The 15,891-nt window shown below is 48.4% G+C and overlaps 1 protein-coding gene across 1 annotated transcript in view; it reads left to right on the top strand.

Moving 5' to 3' along the window:
- LOC308163778 (rho-associated protein kinase 2-like) overlaps positions 1–15,891 on the top strand; it is a gene marked incomplete at both ends in the record, with an annotated part of 206,775 nt that overhangs the window by 65,414 nt on the left and 125,470 nt on the right. The window contains 11 exons of the mRNA XM_080537966.1: positions 2,865–2,971; positions 5,750–5,909; positions 6,850–7,010; positions 8,056–8,240; positions 8,571–8,640; positions 11,086–11,189; positions 11,523–11,709; positions 12,682–12,775; positions 13,087–13,181; positions 13,755–13,946; positions 14,569–14,737. Coding sequence (XP_080394092.1) covers positions 2,865–2,971; positions 5,750–5,909; positions 6,850–7,010; positions 8,056–8,240; positions 8,571–8,640; positions 11,086–11,189; positions 11,523–11,709; positions 12,682–12,775; positions 13,087–13,181; positions 13,755–13,946; positions 14,569–14,737 — 1,524 coding nt within the window. The remainder of the gene's footprint in view (positions 1–2,864; positions 2,972–5,749; positions 5,910–6,849; positions 7,011–8,055; positions 8,241–8,570; positions 8,641–11,085; positions 11,190–11,522; positions 11,710–12,681; positions 12,776–13,086; positions 13,182–13,754; positions 13,947–14,568; positions 14,738–15,891) is intronic.

Below are 15,891 nucleotides of genomic sequence, written 5' to 3'. Positions count from 1 at the left end.
TATTTGGATCAGATTTATCTCCACTTTTGTGGAGCGGCGTTATCAATCCTTGGTTCCAAATATTGGGGAAGATCCCAGAGCTAAGGACAATGTTGAAGAGTTTTAATATAGCCAATTGGAATTTGACGTCTGTGAATTTTAGCATTTCATTTAGGATGCCATCGACACCACAGGCCTTCTTGGTTTCGAGTGAATTTATTTTGTCCTGTACTTCCTTTAGTGTAATTGGAGAGTCTAGCGGGTTCTGGTAGTCTTTTATGGCTGACTCTAAACTTTGTAGTTTATCTTGTATGTGTCTTTGCTGTTTATTTTTCTCTATTGGACCAAAGAGATTGGAGAAGTGATTTACCCATATATCTCCATTTTGGATGGGTAGATCCTCATGTTTTTATTTATTTAGAGTGTTCCATTTTTCCCAGAATTTGTTTGTTTTTATGGATTCCTCTATAGAGTGTAGCTGGTTTCTAACATGATGGTCCCTTTTTTTCTTTAATGTATTTTTATACAGTTTTAATGTTTCACCCTAGTGAAGACGTGTGCTCTGGTTGTCTGGGTCTCTATGTTTCTGGTTTGATAGGTTCCTTAGTTCCTTTCTGAGGTTTTGACACTCGTTGTCGAACCATTAGTCATTGTTGTTATTTCTGGGGGGTTTTCTATTTGAGGCCTTTAGGTCAGATAAGGAGGCTGAAAGGTCAAATATATTATTAAGGTTTTCTACTGCCTTGTTTACACCTTCACTGTTGTATTGAAAGGTTTTTTTCAGGAACTGGTCTAATAGTGATTGAACTTGTTGTCGTCTAATAGCGTTTTGATATGTTTCAACACTACCTTCCTTCCATTTGTAGTATTTTTTAATAGTGTGTAGTTTGGTAGGTTTTACTACTTCATGATTGGGTGTTGAACTGTTCAGGTAGACTGTGGTTTTGCTGTGGTCTGACAGGGGTGTTAATGGGCTGATTGTGAACGCTCTGAGAGTCACCAGGCTAAGGTCAGTGATGAAGTAATCTACTGTACTGTTACCCAGAGATGAGCTGTAGGTGTACCTACCATAGGAGTCTCCTCGAAGCCTACCGTTGACTATGTACAGTCCCAGTGAACGACAGAGCTGTAGGAGTTGTGACCCATGTTTGTTTGTTGCCTTGTCGTAGCTGTGTCTGGGGGGGCATATTGGGGAGGGGATGTTACCACCTCCTGGTAGGTGTTTGTCACCCTGTGTGCTGAGAGTGTCAGGTTCTCGTCCTGTCCTGGCGTTGAGGTCTCCACAGACTACAATGTGACCACAGGACTGGAAATTGTTAATTTCCTCCTCTAGGATGGAGAACATGTCATCTTTAAAATATGGGGATTCAATTGGGGGGATGTATGTAGCACACAGGAGGATATTTTTCTCGGTTGAGGTAAGTTCCTTATTTATTTCTAGCCATATGTAGAAAGCTCCTGTTTTGATTGGTGTGATGGAGTGAGAGAGTTCTAATTTGTGCCATATTAGGATACCTCCCGAGTCTCGTCCCTGTCTGATCCCAGGTAGCTTGATGGTACTACCAGCTCTCTATAGTTGGCGGGACAGCCAGTGGGACCATCTCCTCTATACCATGTCTCCTGTAGGATTAAAATTAAAAAAACTCCTGTGTTTGAAATTTCTTTCGTGAAGTCTGGGTTTCTGCTCTTAATGCCAAAGGCTGTCGACCTCAGACCTTGAATGTTCCAGGATGAAATTGTTAAAGATTTGTATTCCATGTTGTTTTTGTTCTAATGGTTTTAGTCCCGGACCATGACTGCGTAGAGCTCACTGAGCATCTGGTGTATGCTCAGGTCGTAGGGTGGGGCTCTGCTAGGTGTAGGTTTTGGGATTCCTCTGTTCACAGCCTGCGCATATGTGTGGTATGGGGATGGCAGTGGCGGGGTGGGCCTGGCCTGGCCTGGGGTGCAGCAGGGTGTCTATTTGGTGCAGCCGGGAGACCTCTGGGTGTAGCAGGCTGTCCTCTAGATGTAGCAGGGTGTCCTCTAGATGTAGCAGGGTGTCCTCTAGATGTAGAAGGGTGTCCTCTAGATGCAGCAGGCTGTCCTCTAGATGTAGCAGGGTGTCCTCTAGATGTAGCAGGGTGTCCTCTAGATGTAGCAGGGTGTCCTCTAGATGTAGCAGGGTGTCCTCTAGATGCAGCAGGGTGTTCTCTAGATGTAGCAGGGTGTCCTCTAGATGCACCAGGGTGTTCTCTGGATGCAGCAGTCTGTCCTCTGGATGCAGCAGGGTGTCCTCCGGATGCAGCAGGGTGTTCTCTGGATGCAGCAGGTCGTCTAGATGATGGTCTGTGTGAGGTGGTGGTCTGATGGTCTCTGTTGCTCCTGTAGGATGTGTTCGGTGTGCGGTCTAGTGCGACGTCCTTCAGGGTCTTTGCAAAAATGGGGACTGTTGCCTTGAAGATGTGCACTTGGTCATATAAACTGTACTCGTCCAGGGTGGGGTGGGCCGCCAAGTATACATTTTGCTTCATTGCACACTCTCTGGATATTTCAGCGTTTATGTTTTTGATGAAGGCTGGGTGGAAGTCCCACCTGGGTAGCAGGGTAGAGATGACTACCTTCCTGTTCCTCTTCTTGGTTGAAAATGGCTTGGGCCTCCATTATGACATCAGAGTTATCAGTTGCCTTTTTTGAACAAGCTAATGTTAAACTAGCACTTAGCTCTTTAGCTCCTCTTGGTTCAGATTTGTATCACGGCCCCACGAGAGTCCCTGGTCACCCCCAAAGGTCCCACCGTCTCAGAACCAGCCTCTGTAGCTAGTCAACCACGAGCAACCAGACGCTCTGCGATCTGATCAAAAAATCCAGGTGATGATGTCACCTGTCTCTCTCTCTCTCTGCAGTGCGTATCTCTGGCCTGGAGGAGGAGGTGCGGCAGGTGAGACAGGTTCTGTCCAAGGCGGAGACGGAGAAGCGGCAACTCCAGGAGAAGCTGACTGACCTGGAGAAGGTAAACCACATGGATGAATTTTATTTTCCTTTCCGTTCAGCCTTTAGTCATTTAGCAGATGCCTTCGTCTTGACCAGTGGTTCTCAACCTTTTTTCGGCCAGCGCCCCCCTGTCCAATATCCAGGTCTCTTACCGCCCCCCATCAAAAAAAAGTAGGCTTATTTTCTTCCCTGAATATTAACGTTGACTAATATTCTGTCTTATATCATTTAAAAAGCATGTCAATGAATGCCAAATAATAGATTTGATTTAACTGGGCAGTTGGAATATCATATTTTTCCAGATTTTATCCCTTTTTCACCCAATTTGGTATCCAATTGAACCCAACCTAGCATCCAATTATCCCCTGCCTATTGCGTAGGATCCGCCGCACGACCCCGTGGCCGGCAGCCCCAGAGGAGATCGCCAGGCAGACTAGCTGACTGGCTCCTCGAGCCCAGCACCGTTATTCCGGCACCCCGGGGGCACTGTTGCGCGACGGATCCTTGTCCGGAAATAGTCCTATACCGCCCTCTGGAGCGGCCGCTCAATATGCCGCTCCCTGTGTGCCTCGGCCATATCCGGGTCTGGCGAGACCGGGATTCGATCCCAGTCCCCGGTGGGCAGCTTGCACTAGTGGCTAGTGCTTAGACCGCTACGCCACCGCGGGGAAAAATGCTGTTTCTGAGTGTTGAACAAACTTAGACAAGATCAGAGAATACAAACAGACTGCTAGGAACACGTCCGGTGCAGAACAAACAGTAGGCTACAAAACTGTACATTACAACTAACATTGTTAGTTTTTTAAGTGTGCTGGTGTTGCATTTCGCCAAATTGCTGTTTTATGATGCTAATATTTCTTCATTTTTTATTGGACTTTGGGGCGGTGGTGTCACAATATGGCGGCAAACGCTAGGGGGCTATTTATTTAAATATTTATTAGTATTCTACGGTATTATTTTCATAAACTGACCACTTAGTTCGAATTTCTCATATCAAAACATATCAAACCTTAACAAAGTTCCAAAGTTCAGAGCTCTGCGCTCTGGGAGCGCTCAGAGATGGGCGCTCTGACTGAAAACACGGTTTTGTCCGAGCGAACTGACCGTTCGTGCATTTACGAACGTACCCGTAATAACACTGCTGACAGCTGATCAATCGCAAGCAGAGTAGTGGTTTCCTATAACAACAAAAGACGCTGCAGCTGTTCGGAGTGCTTATGTGTTCGTTTCCAGGACATCACAAGAGGACCAACATATCACAAAAAGCGATCGTATATTTTAGTTTGTGAACGTTAAGACGAACACATCGCAATGCTAACCTCAGAATGGCACTAGGGATAACATCCACAACAACACTTAACAGTAATACATTTATGTAATATACTGTGATGAACCTGCGAGGGGAGGGGACATTCGTAGCTGATTTCTCTAGGTTCGATTATTGGTAAGCGAGAGAGCCCTTTCCGGACTACGATCGCTTTTTTGAGATTGTTCCTGCTGTGATGTTCTGGTATGGTGGTATGGTATTAGCACTAATTGTAACTAAATTAAATAAGCTGTATTGAAAGGAAGCGAACAAAGTGAATGCGTAAGCGCAGAGGGTAGTGTGTATACGCGGGGAGGGAGTATTTGGCACGACAGGCTTACGTCACCGGCGGGGACATGGACTGTCAAAATTAAAATAAGAAATGTTCTCTCTGGCTTATAGCCAACAATTACAATGAGCCCACAAACTGAAACATATGTCACTCAAGCATAGCCTACAATGAAAACACTCATAGAAGTTGGGCATTGAAAGTTGGCATGTGCTAGCATTAGCTATGGCGCATCCATGGTCAACAATACGTTACAGATGGGATGAACCGGGTTTCTTTCTATTGTAGACTAGCATAGTATTGCAATTTCTGCACTGTACATGAACTGTCAAGATCCTTCTATAATGCAGCTTACCCAGACACATTGGAAACGATCAAAAGCTCTGCCTTTGCTAGCTGAGTTTTTAGCTTCATCTTCTTGATGACACTCACTTTTGAGCCCACAAACAGAGATGGGTGCTCTGACTGAAAACACGGTTTGTCCGAGCGAAATGACCGTTCGTGCATTTACGAACGTACCCGTAATAACACTGCTGACAGCTGTTTTTCATGAGAAAAATACTTAATGCGCGAACGACCCCCAAGAACACCTCAACGCCCCCCTTTTTAAAATATCTGTTCCAGCGCCCCCCGATGTTGTCTGAACGCCCCCGTTGAGAAACGATGGTCTAGACGGACTGACTCAGTCATTGTTTACTCAAACGATGCTGAACAACACTTAATCAGCCATGAGGGGTCATTTGACCCCTGTGAGAAAAGTAAAATGTTCTATCTTTGCACTCAATCAAATTTTAGGACCCTCCTTTCATGACTTGTGTGCGTTCTACCACCCAGTATCCTTACATTTTCAAAATCACATCAGGATAAGCTAGTATGAAGTATTTTGCCGTTTTTCTGTGTAGGAAGCAGGCTAATTTACAAGCGGCCAACTAGTGGTCGTTGTGTGTAAATAGTAGCTTGAGCATTGTAAAGAGGGGGTCATTTGACCACAGTGGCGGCTCTTTTAGTAGATAAAAAGGCACGTCTGTTCTAGTGTTAACCCCCTTTTGTACTCTTCTACCTTACTGTTGCATCTTGTCTCGCCCTCCTCGTACCCTCTCTCGTTCTTACCGTCTTTTGTTCCCGTCCTTCTTCCCCCCCCCCCCCCCCCACCTTTCTTTTTGTTCACCCTCTCTCTTCTCTCTCTCCGTCGCCCCCTGCAGGAGAAGAACAACAAGGAGATCGACATGACCTACAAGCTGAAGGTGCTGCAGCAGGGCGTGGAGCAGGAGGAGGCGGCCCACAAGGCCACCAAGGCCCGGCTCGCTGACAAGAGCAAGATCTCCGAGTCCATCGAGGGCGCGAAGTCGGAGGTCATGAAGGGTATGCTCTGCCCTGCTTCCAACCCCATTTGATTTTTCCTTCTTCCCCTCTGGGTGGCCGTGGCGCAGGAGGTAGAGCTGCCATCTAATGATCGCAAGGTCGGCAGATCGGCTGTTTGAGCCCCGAAGTGTCCTTGGGCAAGACACTGAACCCCAAATTGCTCCTAGTGAGCGGGGGCTGGCGCCTTGCATGGCAGCTTGCCTACCTCGCCATTGGTGTGTGAATGTGTGTGTGAATGGGTGAATGAGAGGCCGTTGTAAAGCGCTTTGGATAAAGGCGCTATATAAGTGTAGTTACCCTTTACCCTCTCTCTCCAGCCCACTTGGCACTGCCCCATCTCTATGAGGACGTTAGTGGTAACTCTGCTCAGTCAGGCCCCCCCCCCACATGCTTACATAACCTCTTCCACCGTAGGTTGAAGGAGCCGTCTCTTTAGGCTTTTGTTGTTGTTGCTGCTGTTGTCAGATCTTCTATATGTGGATTTAAATCTGTCATGACAATCTGTAAAATTGATAAATGCTACTAATTGACTTTCTAATAGCCAGCTCACCCCTCCCTCTCTCCCTCACCCCTCTCTCCCTCACCGCTCCCTCACCCTTCACCCCTCATCCCTCCCCTCCCTCTCTCCCTCACCCCTCCCCTCCCTCTCTCCCTCACCCCTCATCCCTCTCTCCCTCCCCTCCCTCTCTCCCTCCCCTCCCTCACCCCTCACCCCTCATCCCTCTCTCCCTCCCCTCCCTCACCCCTCATCCCTCTCTCCCTCCCCTCCCTCTCTCCCTCACCCCTCCTCCCTCACCGCTCCCTCACCCCTCACCCCTCATCCCTCTCTCCCTCCCCTCCCTCTCTCCCTCACCCCCCTCTCTCCCTCCCCTCCCTCTCTCCCTCACCCCTCATCCCTCTCTCCCTCACCCCTCCTCTCTTCCTCCCTCCCTCCCCTCAGAGGTGGAGCAGAAGTTGCAGGAGGAGCGGGCGTCCAAGGCGCAGGTGGAGAACCGCATGCTGGAGCTGGAGAAACGCAGCAGCATGCTGGACTGCGACTACAAACAGGCCCTGCAGAAGCTGGAGGAACTCCGCCGCCACAAGGAGAGGCTCACTGAAGAGGTGTGTGTGTGTGTGTGTGTGTGTGTGTGTGTGTGTGTGTGTCTGTCTGTCTGTCTGTCTGTCTGTCTGTCTGTCTGTCTGTCTGTCTGTCTGTCTGTCTGTCTGTCTGTCTGTCTGTCTGTCTGTCTGTCTGTCTGTCTGTCTGTCTGTGTGTGTGTGTGTGTGTGTGTGTGTGTGTGTGTGTGGGGGGGGGGCGGGTGTGTGTGTGTGTGTGTGTCTGTCTGTGTGTGTGTGTATGTGTGTGTGTCTGTGTCTGTCTGTGTGTGTGTGGGGGGGGGGGGGGGGGTGTGTGGCGGTGTGGGGGTGTGTGTGTGTGTGTGTGTGTGTGTCTGTGTCTGTGTCTGTGTCTGTGTCTGTGTCTGTGTCTGTGTCTGTGTCTGTGTCTGTGTCTGTGTCTGTGCGTGTGTGTTAATACTAACTGGTACAGATGCAGCCACCTAATCTGCCATGATGGAACATTAACAACTACACAAGATTTGAAGTTTTCATTTTGGTCCATAAAGAGCAGAGTAGCTATGAACCTTCTCACAGCTTTATGTGAACGATCTCCTCTGATCTCCTCGGATCACATTCATCTGTCTGGTCTGTCCTGAATGTACCAGATCATGGAAGCGCGAGGCAGAGATACAGTTATGGATTTGCCTACGGGCAGCTTTAGACGGCGTAGTCAAAAAAGAACTTAACTGAACTGCCAACTTTCACCTCTGTTGTCTTCATTTTATGAGAGAGCCTTATGTCTAAAAGCCATGGAAGAATCAGTCTGTTTTAACTTGTAAACTGTTTGGTTTTAATGTCCATTGGTAAAAGTGCATAGTCCTCCACAGACAGGTGAAGGAGGGAGGTTCTATAAAAGGTTTTGCTACCTAGCGGAATTTCCATAGCAGAAACAATAACAAGTGTTTGTTAGCGTTACCTTAGTGATCCACCTAACTTAAAAGCTATACAGTGTCATAAAAAGCGAGCCACTCCTACCCATCGATGATACCTCTGCAGAATGACTTTTGGACCATCCCTGTCATTCATTAAACATTTCCCCTTTCTCCAGGTGAAGAACCTGACCCTGAGGATCGAGCAGGAGATCCAGAAGCGAAGTCTGACCCAGAACGACCTGAAGGCCCAGAACCAGCAGCTCAACACCCTGCGGACCTCAGAGAAACAGCTGAAGCAGGAGGCCAACCACCTGTTGGACATGAAACGCAGTCTGGAGAAACAGAATCAGGAACTGCGCAAGTAAGTAGTGGGGGTCATGAGTTCTAATCCCACCTGGGAACACCTATGACCTCCCCCGTGGCCTGTTTCACCAGACCCTGTCACATGTTCCCATCTCTGCCTGTTCTGGGTAGAAATGAATCAGTTATTCAATTATTCGCTACGATTTGAATTCCAACCTCAGATGTCTGTGTTTCTATGTCTTATGTATTTCAACCCTTTGTGTTGAATGCTTTGTTGGGGATTACAGGACACACACACACACACACACACACACACACACACACAGAGTTCTCCAGTCATGACTGATGGAACAGTGAAGAATGAAGGTTTCTCTGTGTTTGTGTGCAGAGAGAGGCAGGACTCTGACGGCCAGATGAAGGAGCTCCAGGACCAGCTGGAGACTGAGCAGTACTTCTCTGTACGTCTGCTCTCCTTACATCATCACGTTTGTCCTTTCAGGGGTTGTGTTTGATTCAGAAATGTGGAATTGTCTTCAATTCAAATCATGAACTGAAGTTCAAGTTTAATCCTTAATTAGTTTGTCAGCCACATGGCTTGCCAACACACTTTTTTTTTTGGTATACATACAATTGGACCGAGACACTCTTGAATTCATAATCAGAGCTTTTGGATGCAAGGACATGGTACTGGAATTCTAGTTTTAATCAAGACATTGGGTTTTTATTTTGTGTTATAATAAGGTTGTACTAGTTGTCCTACCCTCATTAGGCATTTAAAAGTGATATTCTTTTGTCATGAATTGAAATTGAGCGGCAGAACAAATCCCAGAATGAGCCTTTAAATGCTAACTTCACTTTAAACACTTTAAACATTGTAATGGCTCATATGAACAAGAACGTAAAGACAGCACGACGTCTATGTGGAGTCTGTGCTTCTGCATTCAGCCAGTAATGTTGTGTTAATGTGCTTTGTTTTACATTATTGAGAGTGTGTAAGTGTGTTGATAGTTGTCCTGGTCGTGGTGTTGTAGACACTGTATAAGATGCAGGTGATAGTTGTCCTGGTTGTGGTGTTGCAGACGCTGTATAAGATGCAGGTGATAGTTGTCCTGGTTGTGGTGTTGCAGACACTGTATAAGACGCAGGTGATAGTTGTCCTGGTTGTGGTGTTGTAGACACTGTATAAGACGCAGGTGATAGTTGTCCTGGTTGTGGTGTTGCAGACGCTGTATAAGACGCAGGTGATAGTTGTCCTGGTTGTGGTGTTGCAGACGCTGTATAAGATGCAGGTGATAGTTGTCCTGGTTGTGGTGTTGTAGACACTGTATAAGACGCAGGTGATAGTTGTCCTGGTTGTGGTGTTGCAGACGCTGTATAAGACGCAGGTGATAGTTGTCCTGGTCGTGGTGTTGTAGACGCTGTATAAGACGCAGGTGATAGTTGTCCTGGTTGTGGTGTTGCAGACGCTGTATAAGACGCAGGTGATAGTTGTCCTGGTCGTGGTGTTGCAGACGCTGTATAAGACGCAGGTGATAGTTGTCCTGGTTGTGGTGTTGCAGACACTGTATAAGACGCAGGTGATAGTTGTCCTGGTCGTGGTGTTGCAGACGCTGTATAAGACGCAGGTGATAGTTGTCCTGGTTGTGGTGTTGCAGACACTGTATAAGACGCAGGTGATAGTTGTCCTGGTTGTGGTGTTGCAGACACTGTATAAGACGCAGGTGATAGTTGTCCTGGTTGTGGTGTTGTAGACACTGTATAAGACGCAGGTGATAGTTGTCCTGGTCGTGGTGTTGCAGACGCTGTATAAGACGCAGGTGATAGTTGTCCTGGTTGTGGTGTTGTAGACACTGTATAAGACGCAGGTGATAGTTGTCCTGGTTGTGGTGTTGTAGACACTGTATAAGACGCAGGTGATAGTTGTCCTGGTTGTGGTGTTGTAGACACTGTATAAGACGCAGGTGATAGTTGTCCTGGTTGTGGTGTTGTAGACGCTGTATAAGACGCAGGTGATAGTTGTCCTGGTTGTGGTGTTGCAGACGCTGTATAAGACGCAGGTGATAGTTGTCCTGGTTGTGGTGTTGCAGACGCTGTATAAGACGCAGGTGATAGTTGTCCTGGTCGTGGTGTTGCAGACGCTGTATAAGACGCAGGTGATAGTTGTCCTGGTCGTGGTGTTGCAGACGCTGTATAAGACGCAGGTGATAGTTGTCCTGGTTGTGGTGTTGCAGACGCTGTATAAGACGCAGGTGATAGTTGTCCTGGTTGTGGTGTTGCAGACGCTGTATAAGACGCAGGTGATAGTTGTCCTGGTCGTGGTGTTGCAGACGCTGTATAAGACGCAGGTGATAGTTGTCCTGGTTGTGGTGTTGTAGACACTGTATAAGACGCAGGTGATAGTTGTCCTGGTTGTGGTGTTGCAGACGCTGTATAAGACGCAGGTGATAGTTGTCCTGGTTGTGGTGTTGCAGACGCTGTATAAGACGCAGGTGATAGTTGTCCTGGTTGTGGTGTTGCAGACGCTGTATAAGACGCAGGTGATAGTTGTCCTGGTTGTGGTGTTGCAGACACTGTATAAGACGCAGGTGATAGTTGTCCTGGTTGTGGTGTTGCAGACACTGTATAAGACGCAGGTGATAGTTGTCCTGGTTGTGGTGTTGCAGACACTGTATAAGACGCAGGTGATAGTTGTCCTGGTTGTGGTGTTTCAGACGCTGTATAAGACGCAGGTGATAGTTGTCCTGGTTGTGGTGTTGCAGACGCTGTATAAGACGCAGGTGATAGTTGTCCTGGTTGTGGTGTTGCAGACGCTGTATAAGACGCAGGTGATAGTTGTCCTGGTCGTGGTGTTGTAGACACTGTATAAGACGCAGGTGATAGTTGTCCTGGTTGTGGTGTTGCAGACGCTGTATAAGACGCAGGTGCGCGAGCTGAAGGAGGAGTGTGAGGAGAAGAACAAGCTGTACAAGGACATGCAGCAGTCACTCCAGGAGCTGCAGGAGGAGAGGTGGGTCTGGGGTTGAGTTGTTGTTTGTTTTCTCTTTCTTTACGTCAGCTCGATGTAGCATGCGTACTGCAATGGACAGAATGGAATAGTCCCCAAACTGCAAAACTTAAGATATGTATGTTATAGTATATGTGGGAAAACTAGCGTTAGGGTTATGTGCTAGGGTGCTAGGGTTAGGGTTAAGGTTAGACATGCCAGCATATACCAAGTCACCCTAGCACCTAACCCTAACCCTAGTTTTCCCACATGTACCGTAACATGTATATAGCTTAATCCCCCCCAATCCCCCCAACTGATCTGATTGGCCCATGTTGACCCACTTGACCCCCACAGGGACTCCCTGGCGGCCCAGCTGGAGATCACGCTGACCAAGGCGGACTCGGAGCAGCTGGCCCGGTCCATCGCGGAGGAGCAGTACTCTGACCTGGAGAAGGAGAAGATCATGAAGGAGCTGGAGCTGAAGGAGATGATGGCCCGACACAGGCAGGAGCTGGGCGACAAGGACGTCACCATCGGCTCGGTGAGTGGACAGGCGCTAGGGATGGGGGTGAGTGGACAGGGGATAGGGATAGGGGTGAGTGGACAGGGGCTAGGGATAGGGGTGAGTGGACAGGGGATAGGGGTGAGTGGACAGGGGCTAGGGATGGGGGTGAGTGGACAGGCGCTAGGGATGGGGGTGAGTGGACAGGGGATAGGGATAGGGGTGAGTGGACAGGGGATAGGGATAGGGGTGAGTGGACAGGGGCTAGGGATGGGGGTGAGTGGACAGGGGATAGGGATAGGGGTGAGTGGACAGGGGATAGGGATAGGGGTGAGTGGACAGGGGCTAGGGATAGGGGTGAGTGGACAGGCACTAGGGATGGGGGTGAGTGGACAGGGGATAGGGATAGGGGTGAGTGGATAGGGGATAGGGATAGGGGTGAGTGGACAGGGGCTAGGGATAGGGGTGAGTGGACAGGGGATAGGGGTGAGTGGACAGGGGATAGGGATAGGGGTGAGTGGACAGGGGATAGGGGTGAGTGGACAGGGGATAGGGATGAGTGGACAGGGGCTAGGGATAGGGGTGAGTGGACAGGGGCTAGGGATAGGGGTGAGTGGACAGGGGATAGGGATAGGGGTGAGTGGACAGGGGATAGGGATAGGGGTGAGTGGACAGGGGATAGGGATAGGGGTGAGTGGACAGGGGATAGGGATAGGGATAGGGGTGAGTGGACAGGGGCTAGGGATAGGGGTGAGTGGACAGGGGATAGGGGTGAGTGGACAGGGGTGAGTGGACAGGGGATAGGGATAGGGATAGGGGTGAGTGGACAGGGGATAGGGGTGAGTGGACAGGGGCTGAGCTGCGTTCACACAGAGTTAGTTTAGATTTGGAGATCTAGAAGGCAAAACCTGATGAACAGAATGGAAAACGACATTTTCACATTTTGTATGTTTCAATGATAAGGCCCTTTATGAGTGTAAAGAGTATTTGGTGGATTATGTTCCTATGTAGTTGGAGGAATCCAACAGAACTCTGACTGGTGACGTGGCCAACCTCGCCAACGAGAAGGAGGAGCTGAACAACAGACTGAAGGACACGCATGAAGGTAAACTGTTCCTTATTTCAATTTATTTCCTTTTTTTGGTTTTAATCGCCCCGGATTTGGATAGCAAGAGAACATCTCCATAACTATGAACTGCAACGATGTGATTGCTCTCACAGTTAACTACAGTTCAATTAGTGACGCATTTCTTTCCAAAGTACTATTGTCATGTGTACTGGGATACAGGGGTACGGACTGGTTTTACTAGATGGACAATTGTGGTATTGAAAAGAAAGGCTTGACTTTACAACTGTACATGAGCAGGGCTGTTTACAACTGTACATGAGCAGGGCTGTCTGGTCTGTTGTGTTCAGAGCTGCAGACATCGAAGGACGACGAGCAGCAGATGAGCCAGATGAAGATCACGTTTGAGAAGCAGCTGCAGTCAGAGAGAACGCTGAAGACCCAGGTACGTCTGCTGGGTGTTTTAGACCCAGGTACGTCTGCTGGGTGTTTTAGACCCAGGTACGTCTGCTGGGTGTTTTAGACCCAGGTACGTCTGCTGGGTGTTTTAGACCCAGGTACGTCTGCTGGGAGGGTTAGACCCAGGTACGTCTGCTGGGTGTTTTAGACCCAGGTACGTCTGCTGGGAGGGTTAGACCCAGGTACGTCTGCTGGGTGTTTTAGACCCAGGTACGTCTGCTGGGAGGGTTAGACCCAGGTACGTCTGCTGGGAGGGTTAGACCCAGGTACGTCTGCTGGGAGGGTTAGACCCAGGTACGTCTGCTGGGAGGGTTAGACCCAGGTACGTCTGCTGGGAGGGTTAGACCCAGGTACGTCTGCTGGGAGGGTTAGACCCAGGTACGTCTGCTGGGAGGGAAGGATAGTTTAGACATGTTTCCCTGATTTAACCTGACTGTGTTGTAATATTAGTTAACTTATTAGTCAAAAGTTTTTTCTACATTACACTCAGTACTCTTAATTATAGGGTCATTACAAGTGTGTGTGTGTGTGTGTGTGTGTGTACGAACGTGTGTTTTAGGCTGTGAACAAGCTGGCAGAGATCATGAACAGGAAAGAGATGCGTGGCGGAGGCAGTCGTCGTGGTAACGACACGGATGTGCGACGGAAGGAGAAAGAGAACAGGAAGTTGCAGCTGGAGCTGCGGTCGGAGAAGGAGAAGCTTAACAGCACCATCATCAAGTACCAGAGGGAGATCAACGACATGCAGGCGGTCAGCACCACCACCTTACACCAACCCTAACCCTAACTCTAACCCTAACCACCACCTTACACTAACCCTAACCACCACCTTACACTCAGGGCTAAACTACACCCAAAACCTCAACCTAACCCTAACCACCACCTTACACTAAGGGCTAAACTACAACTGTCAGAACCACAACCACCACCTCACACTAACTGTCACAACCACAACCTTACACTAAGGGCTAAACCACAACTGTCACAACCACAACCACCACCTCACACTAACTGTCACAACCACAAACCTTACACTAAGGGCTAAACCACAACTGTCACAACCACAACCACCACCTCACACTAACTGTCACAACCACAACCTTACACTAACAGTAACACAACCACGACCACACACTAACCGTCAACCACAACCACTTCAATAACAGCATCGTCAAGTTCCGAGGGAGGTCGACGGTATGCAATGTGGTCATCAACACAACCAACGACACCTGACCCTAACCGTTTCAACAACAGCGGCCGTCGACGTGCCAGCGATCAATAACATGCCGACAAACAACGTCAACAGGGGCCGCAGACGGAAAAACTATGGATGACTAAAAGAATGTCCTTTTCGTCCGTCTTTCTGTCTGCAGCAAATTGCAGACGAGAGTCAGCTGCGCATCGAGCTGCAGATGGCCCTGGACAGCAAGGACAGCGACATCGAACAGCTGCGCGGCCTCCTCAACTCCGTCAGCGTCCACTCCTTAGAGGCGGCGAGCATCAGCAGCGGGCCGGACCTCGACATGGACGACGCCTACGCAGGTAATGTCTGTGGCCGTGGTAGCCTAGAGGTTAGAGAGGTAGCCTAAAGGTTAGAGAGGTAGCCTAAAGGTTAGAGAGGTAGTCTAGAGGTTAGAGAGGTAGCCTAGAGGTTAGAGAGGCAGGTAGTCTAGAGGTTAGAGAGGCAGGTAGTCTAGAGGTTAGAGAGGTAGCCTAGAGGTCAGAGAGGCAGGTAGTCTAGAGGTTAGAGAGGCAGGTAGTCTAGAGGTTAGAGAGGTAGCCTAGAGGTTAGAGAGGCAGGTAGTCTAGAGGTTAGAGAGGCAGGTAGCCTAGAGGTTAGAGAGGTAGTCTAGAGGTCAGAGAGGCAGGTAGTCTAGAGGTTAGAGAGGCAGGTAGCCTAGAGGTTAGAGAGGCAGGTAGCCTAGAGGTTAGAGAGGCAGGTAGTCTAGAGGTTAGAGAGGCAGGTAGCCTAGAGGTTAGAGAGGCAGGTAGTCTAGAGGTTAGAGAGGCAGGTAGTCTAGAGGTTAGAGAGGCAGGTAGCCTAGAGGTTAGAGAGGGAGGTAGTCTAGAGGTTAGAGAGGTAGGTAGCCTAGAGGTTAGAGAGGCAGGTAGTCTAGAGGTTAGAGAGGCAGGTAGCCTAGAGGTTAGAGAGGTAGCCTAGAGGTTAGAGAGGTAGCAGGGTTGCCACGCTACCTGGAAAACAGGGAAAACATGGAAATTATTGAGCCCTGTTCCATACCTGGAAAAGGCATGGAAACTGAGCAAAATTGAAAATTTACATGGAAAAATTGTGTTGTCCTGGAATATTTGATAGGCTTTCTAAAACATTTAATAATTGAAGTTTATTCTCAACTTTAAGTAGTTGGCTTGGAACTGTCTGTGGCTGTTCTAAATGTGGCTTTATCAATGTTGGTTGGCAAGCACATGGTTCATTGTTGCAAACAAACATTGATGTGCTAAAACGGTCATATCTCAGCGTAGGAACGTTGGATTTACTCAGGAGGTGGTAGAAGTTTGACTGGCGGTCAATGCAAATGTGTGATCTTTGATACTTTAATAGATGATGCATATGCCAAGTGATCAGTATTTAGCCTGTATGGTATATATAGTATATGTATGTGTGTATATAAAAAAAAAAATATATGAAGATGTTATAGCTAGCTAGCTATGATTTATTATCAAAATAATGAACAGCA

Source organism: Nansenia antarctica (assembly GCF_963989245.1).
Source record: "Nansenia antarctica genome assembly, chromosome: 8".
Classification (NCBI taxonomy): Eukaryota; Metazoa; Chordata; class Actinopteri; order Argentiniformes; family Microstomatidae; genus Nansenia; species Nansenia antarctica.
Note: the sequence above shows the minus strand (reverse complement) of the source record. Positions and strands in the feature narration are given on the sequence as shown.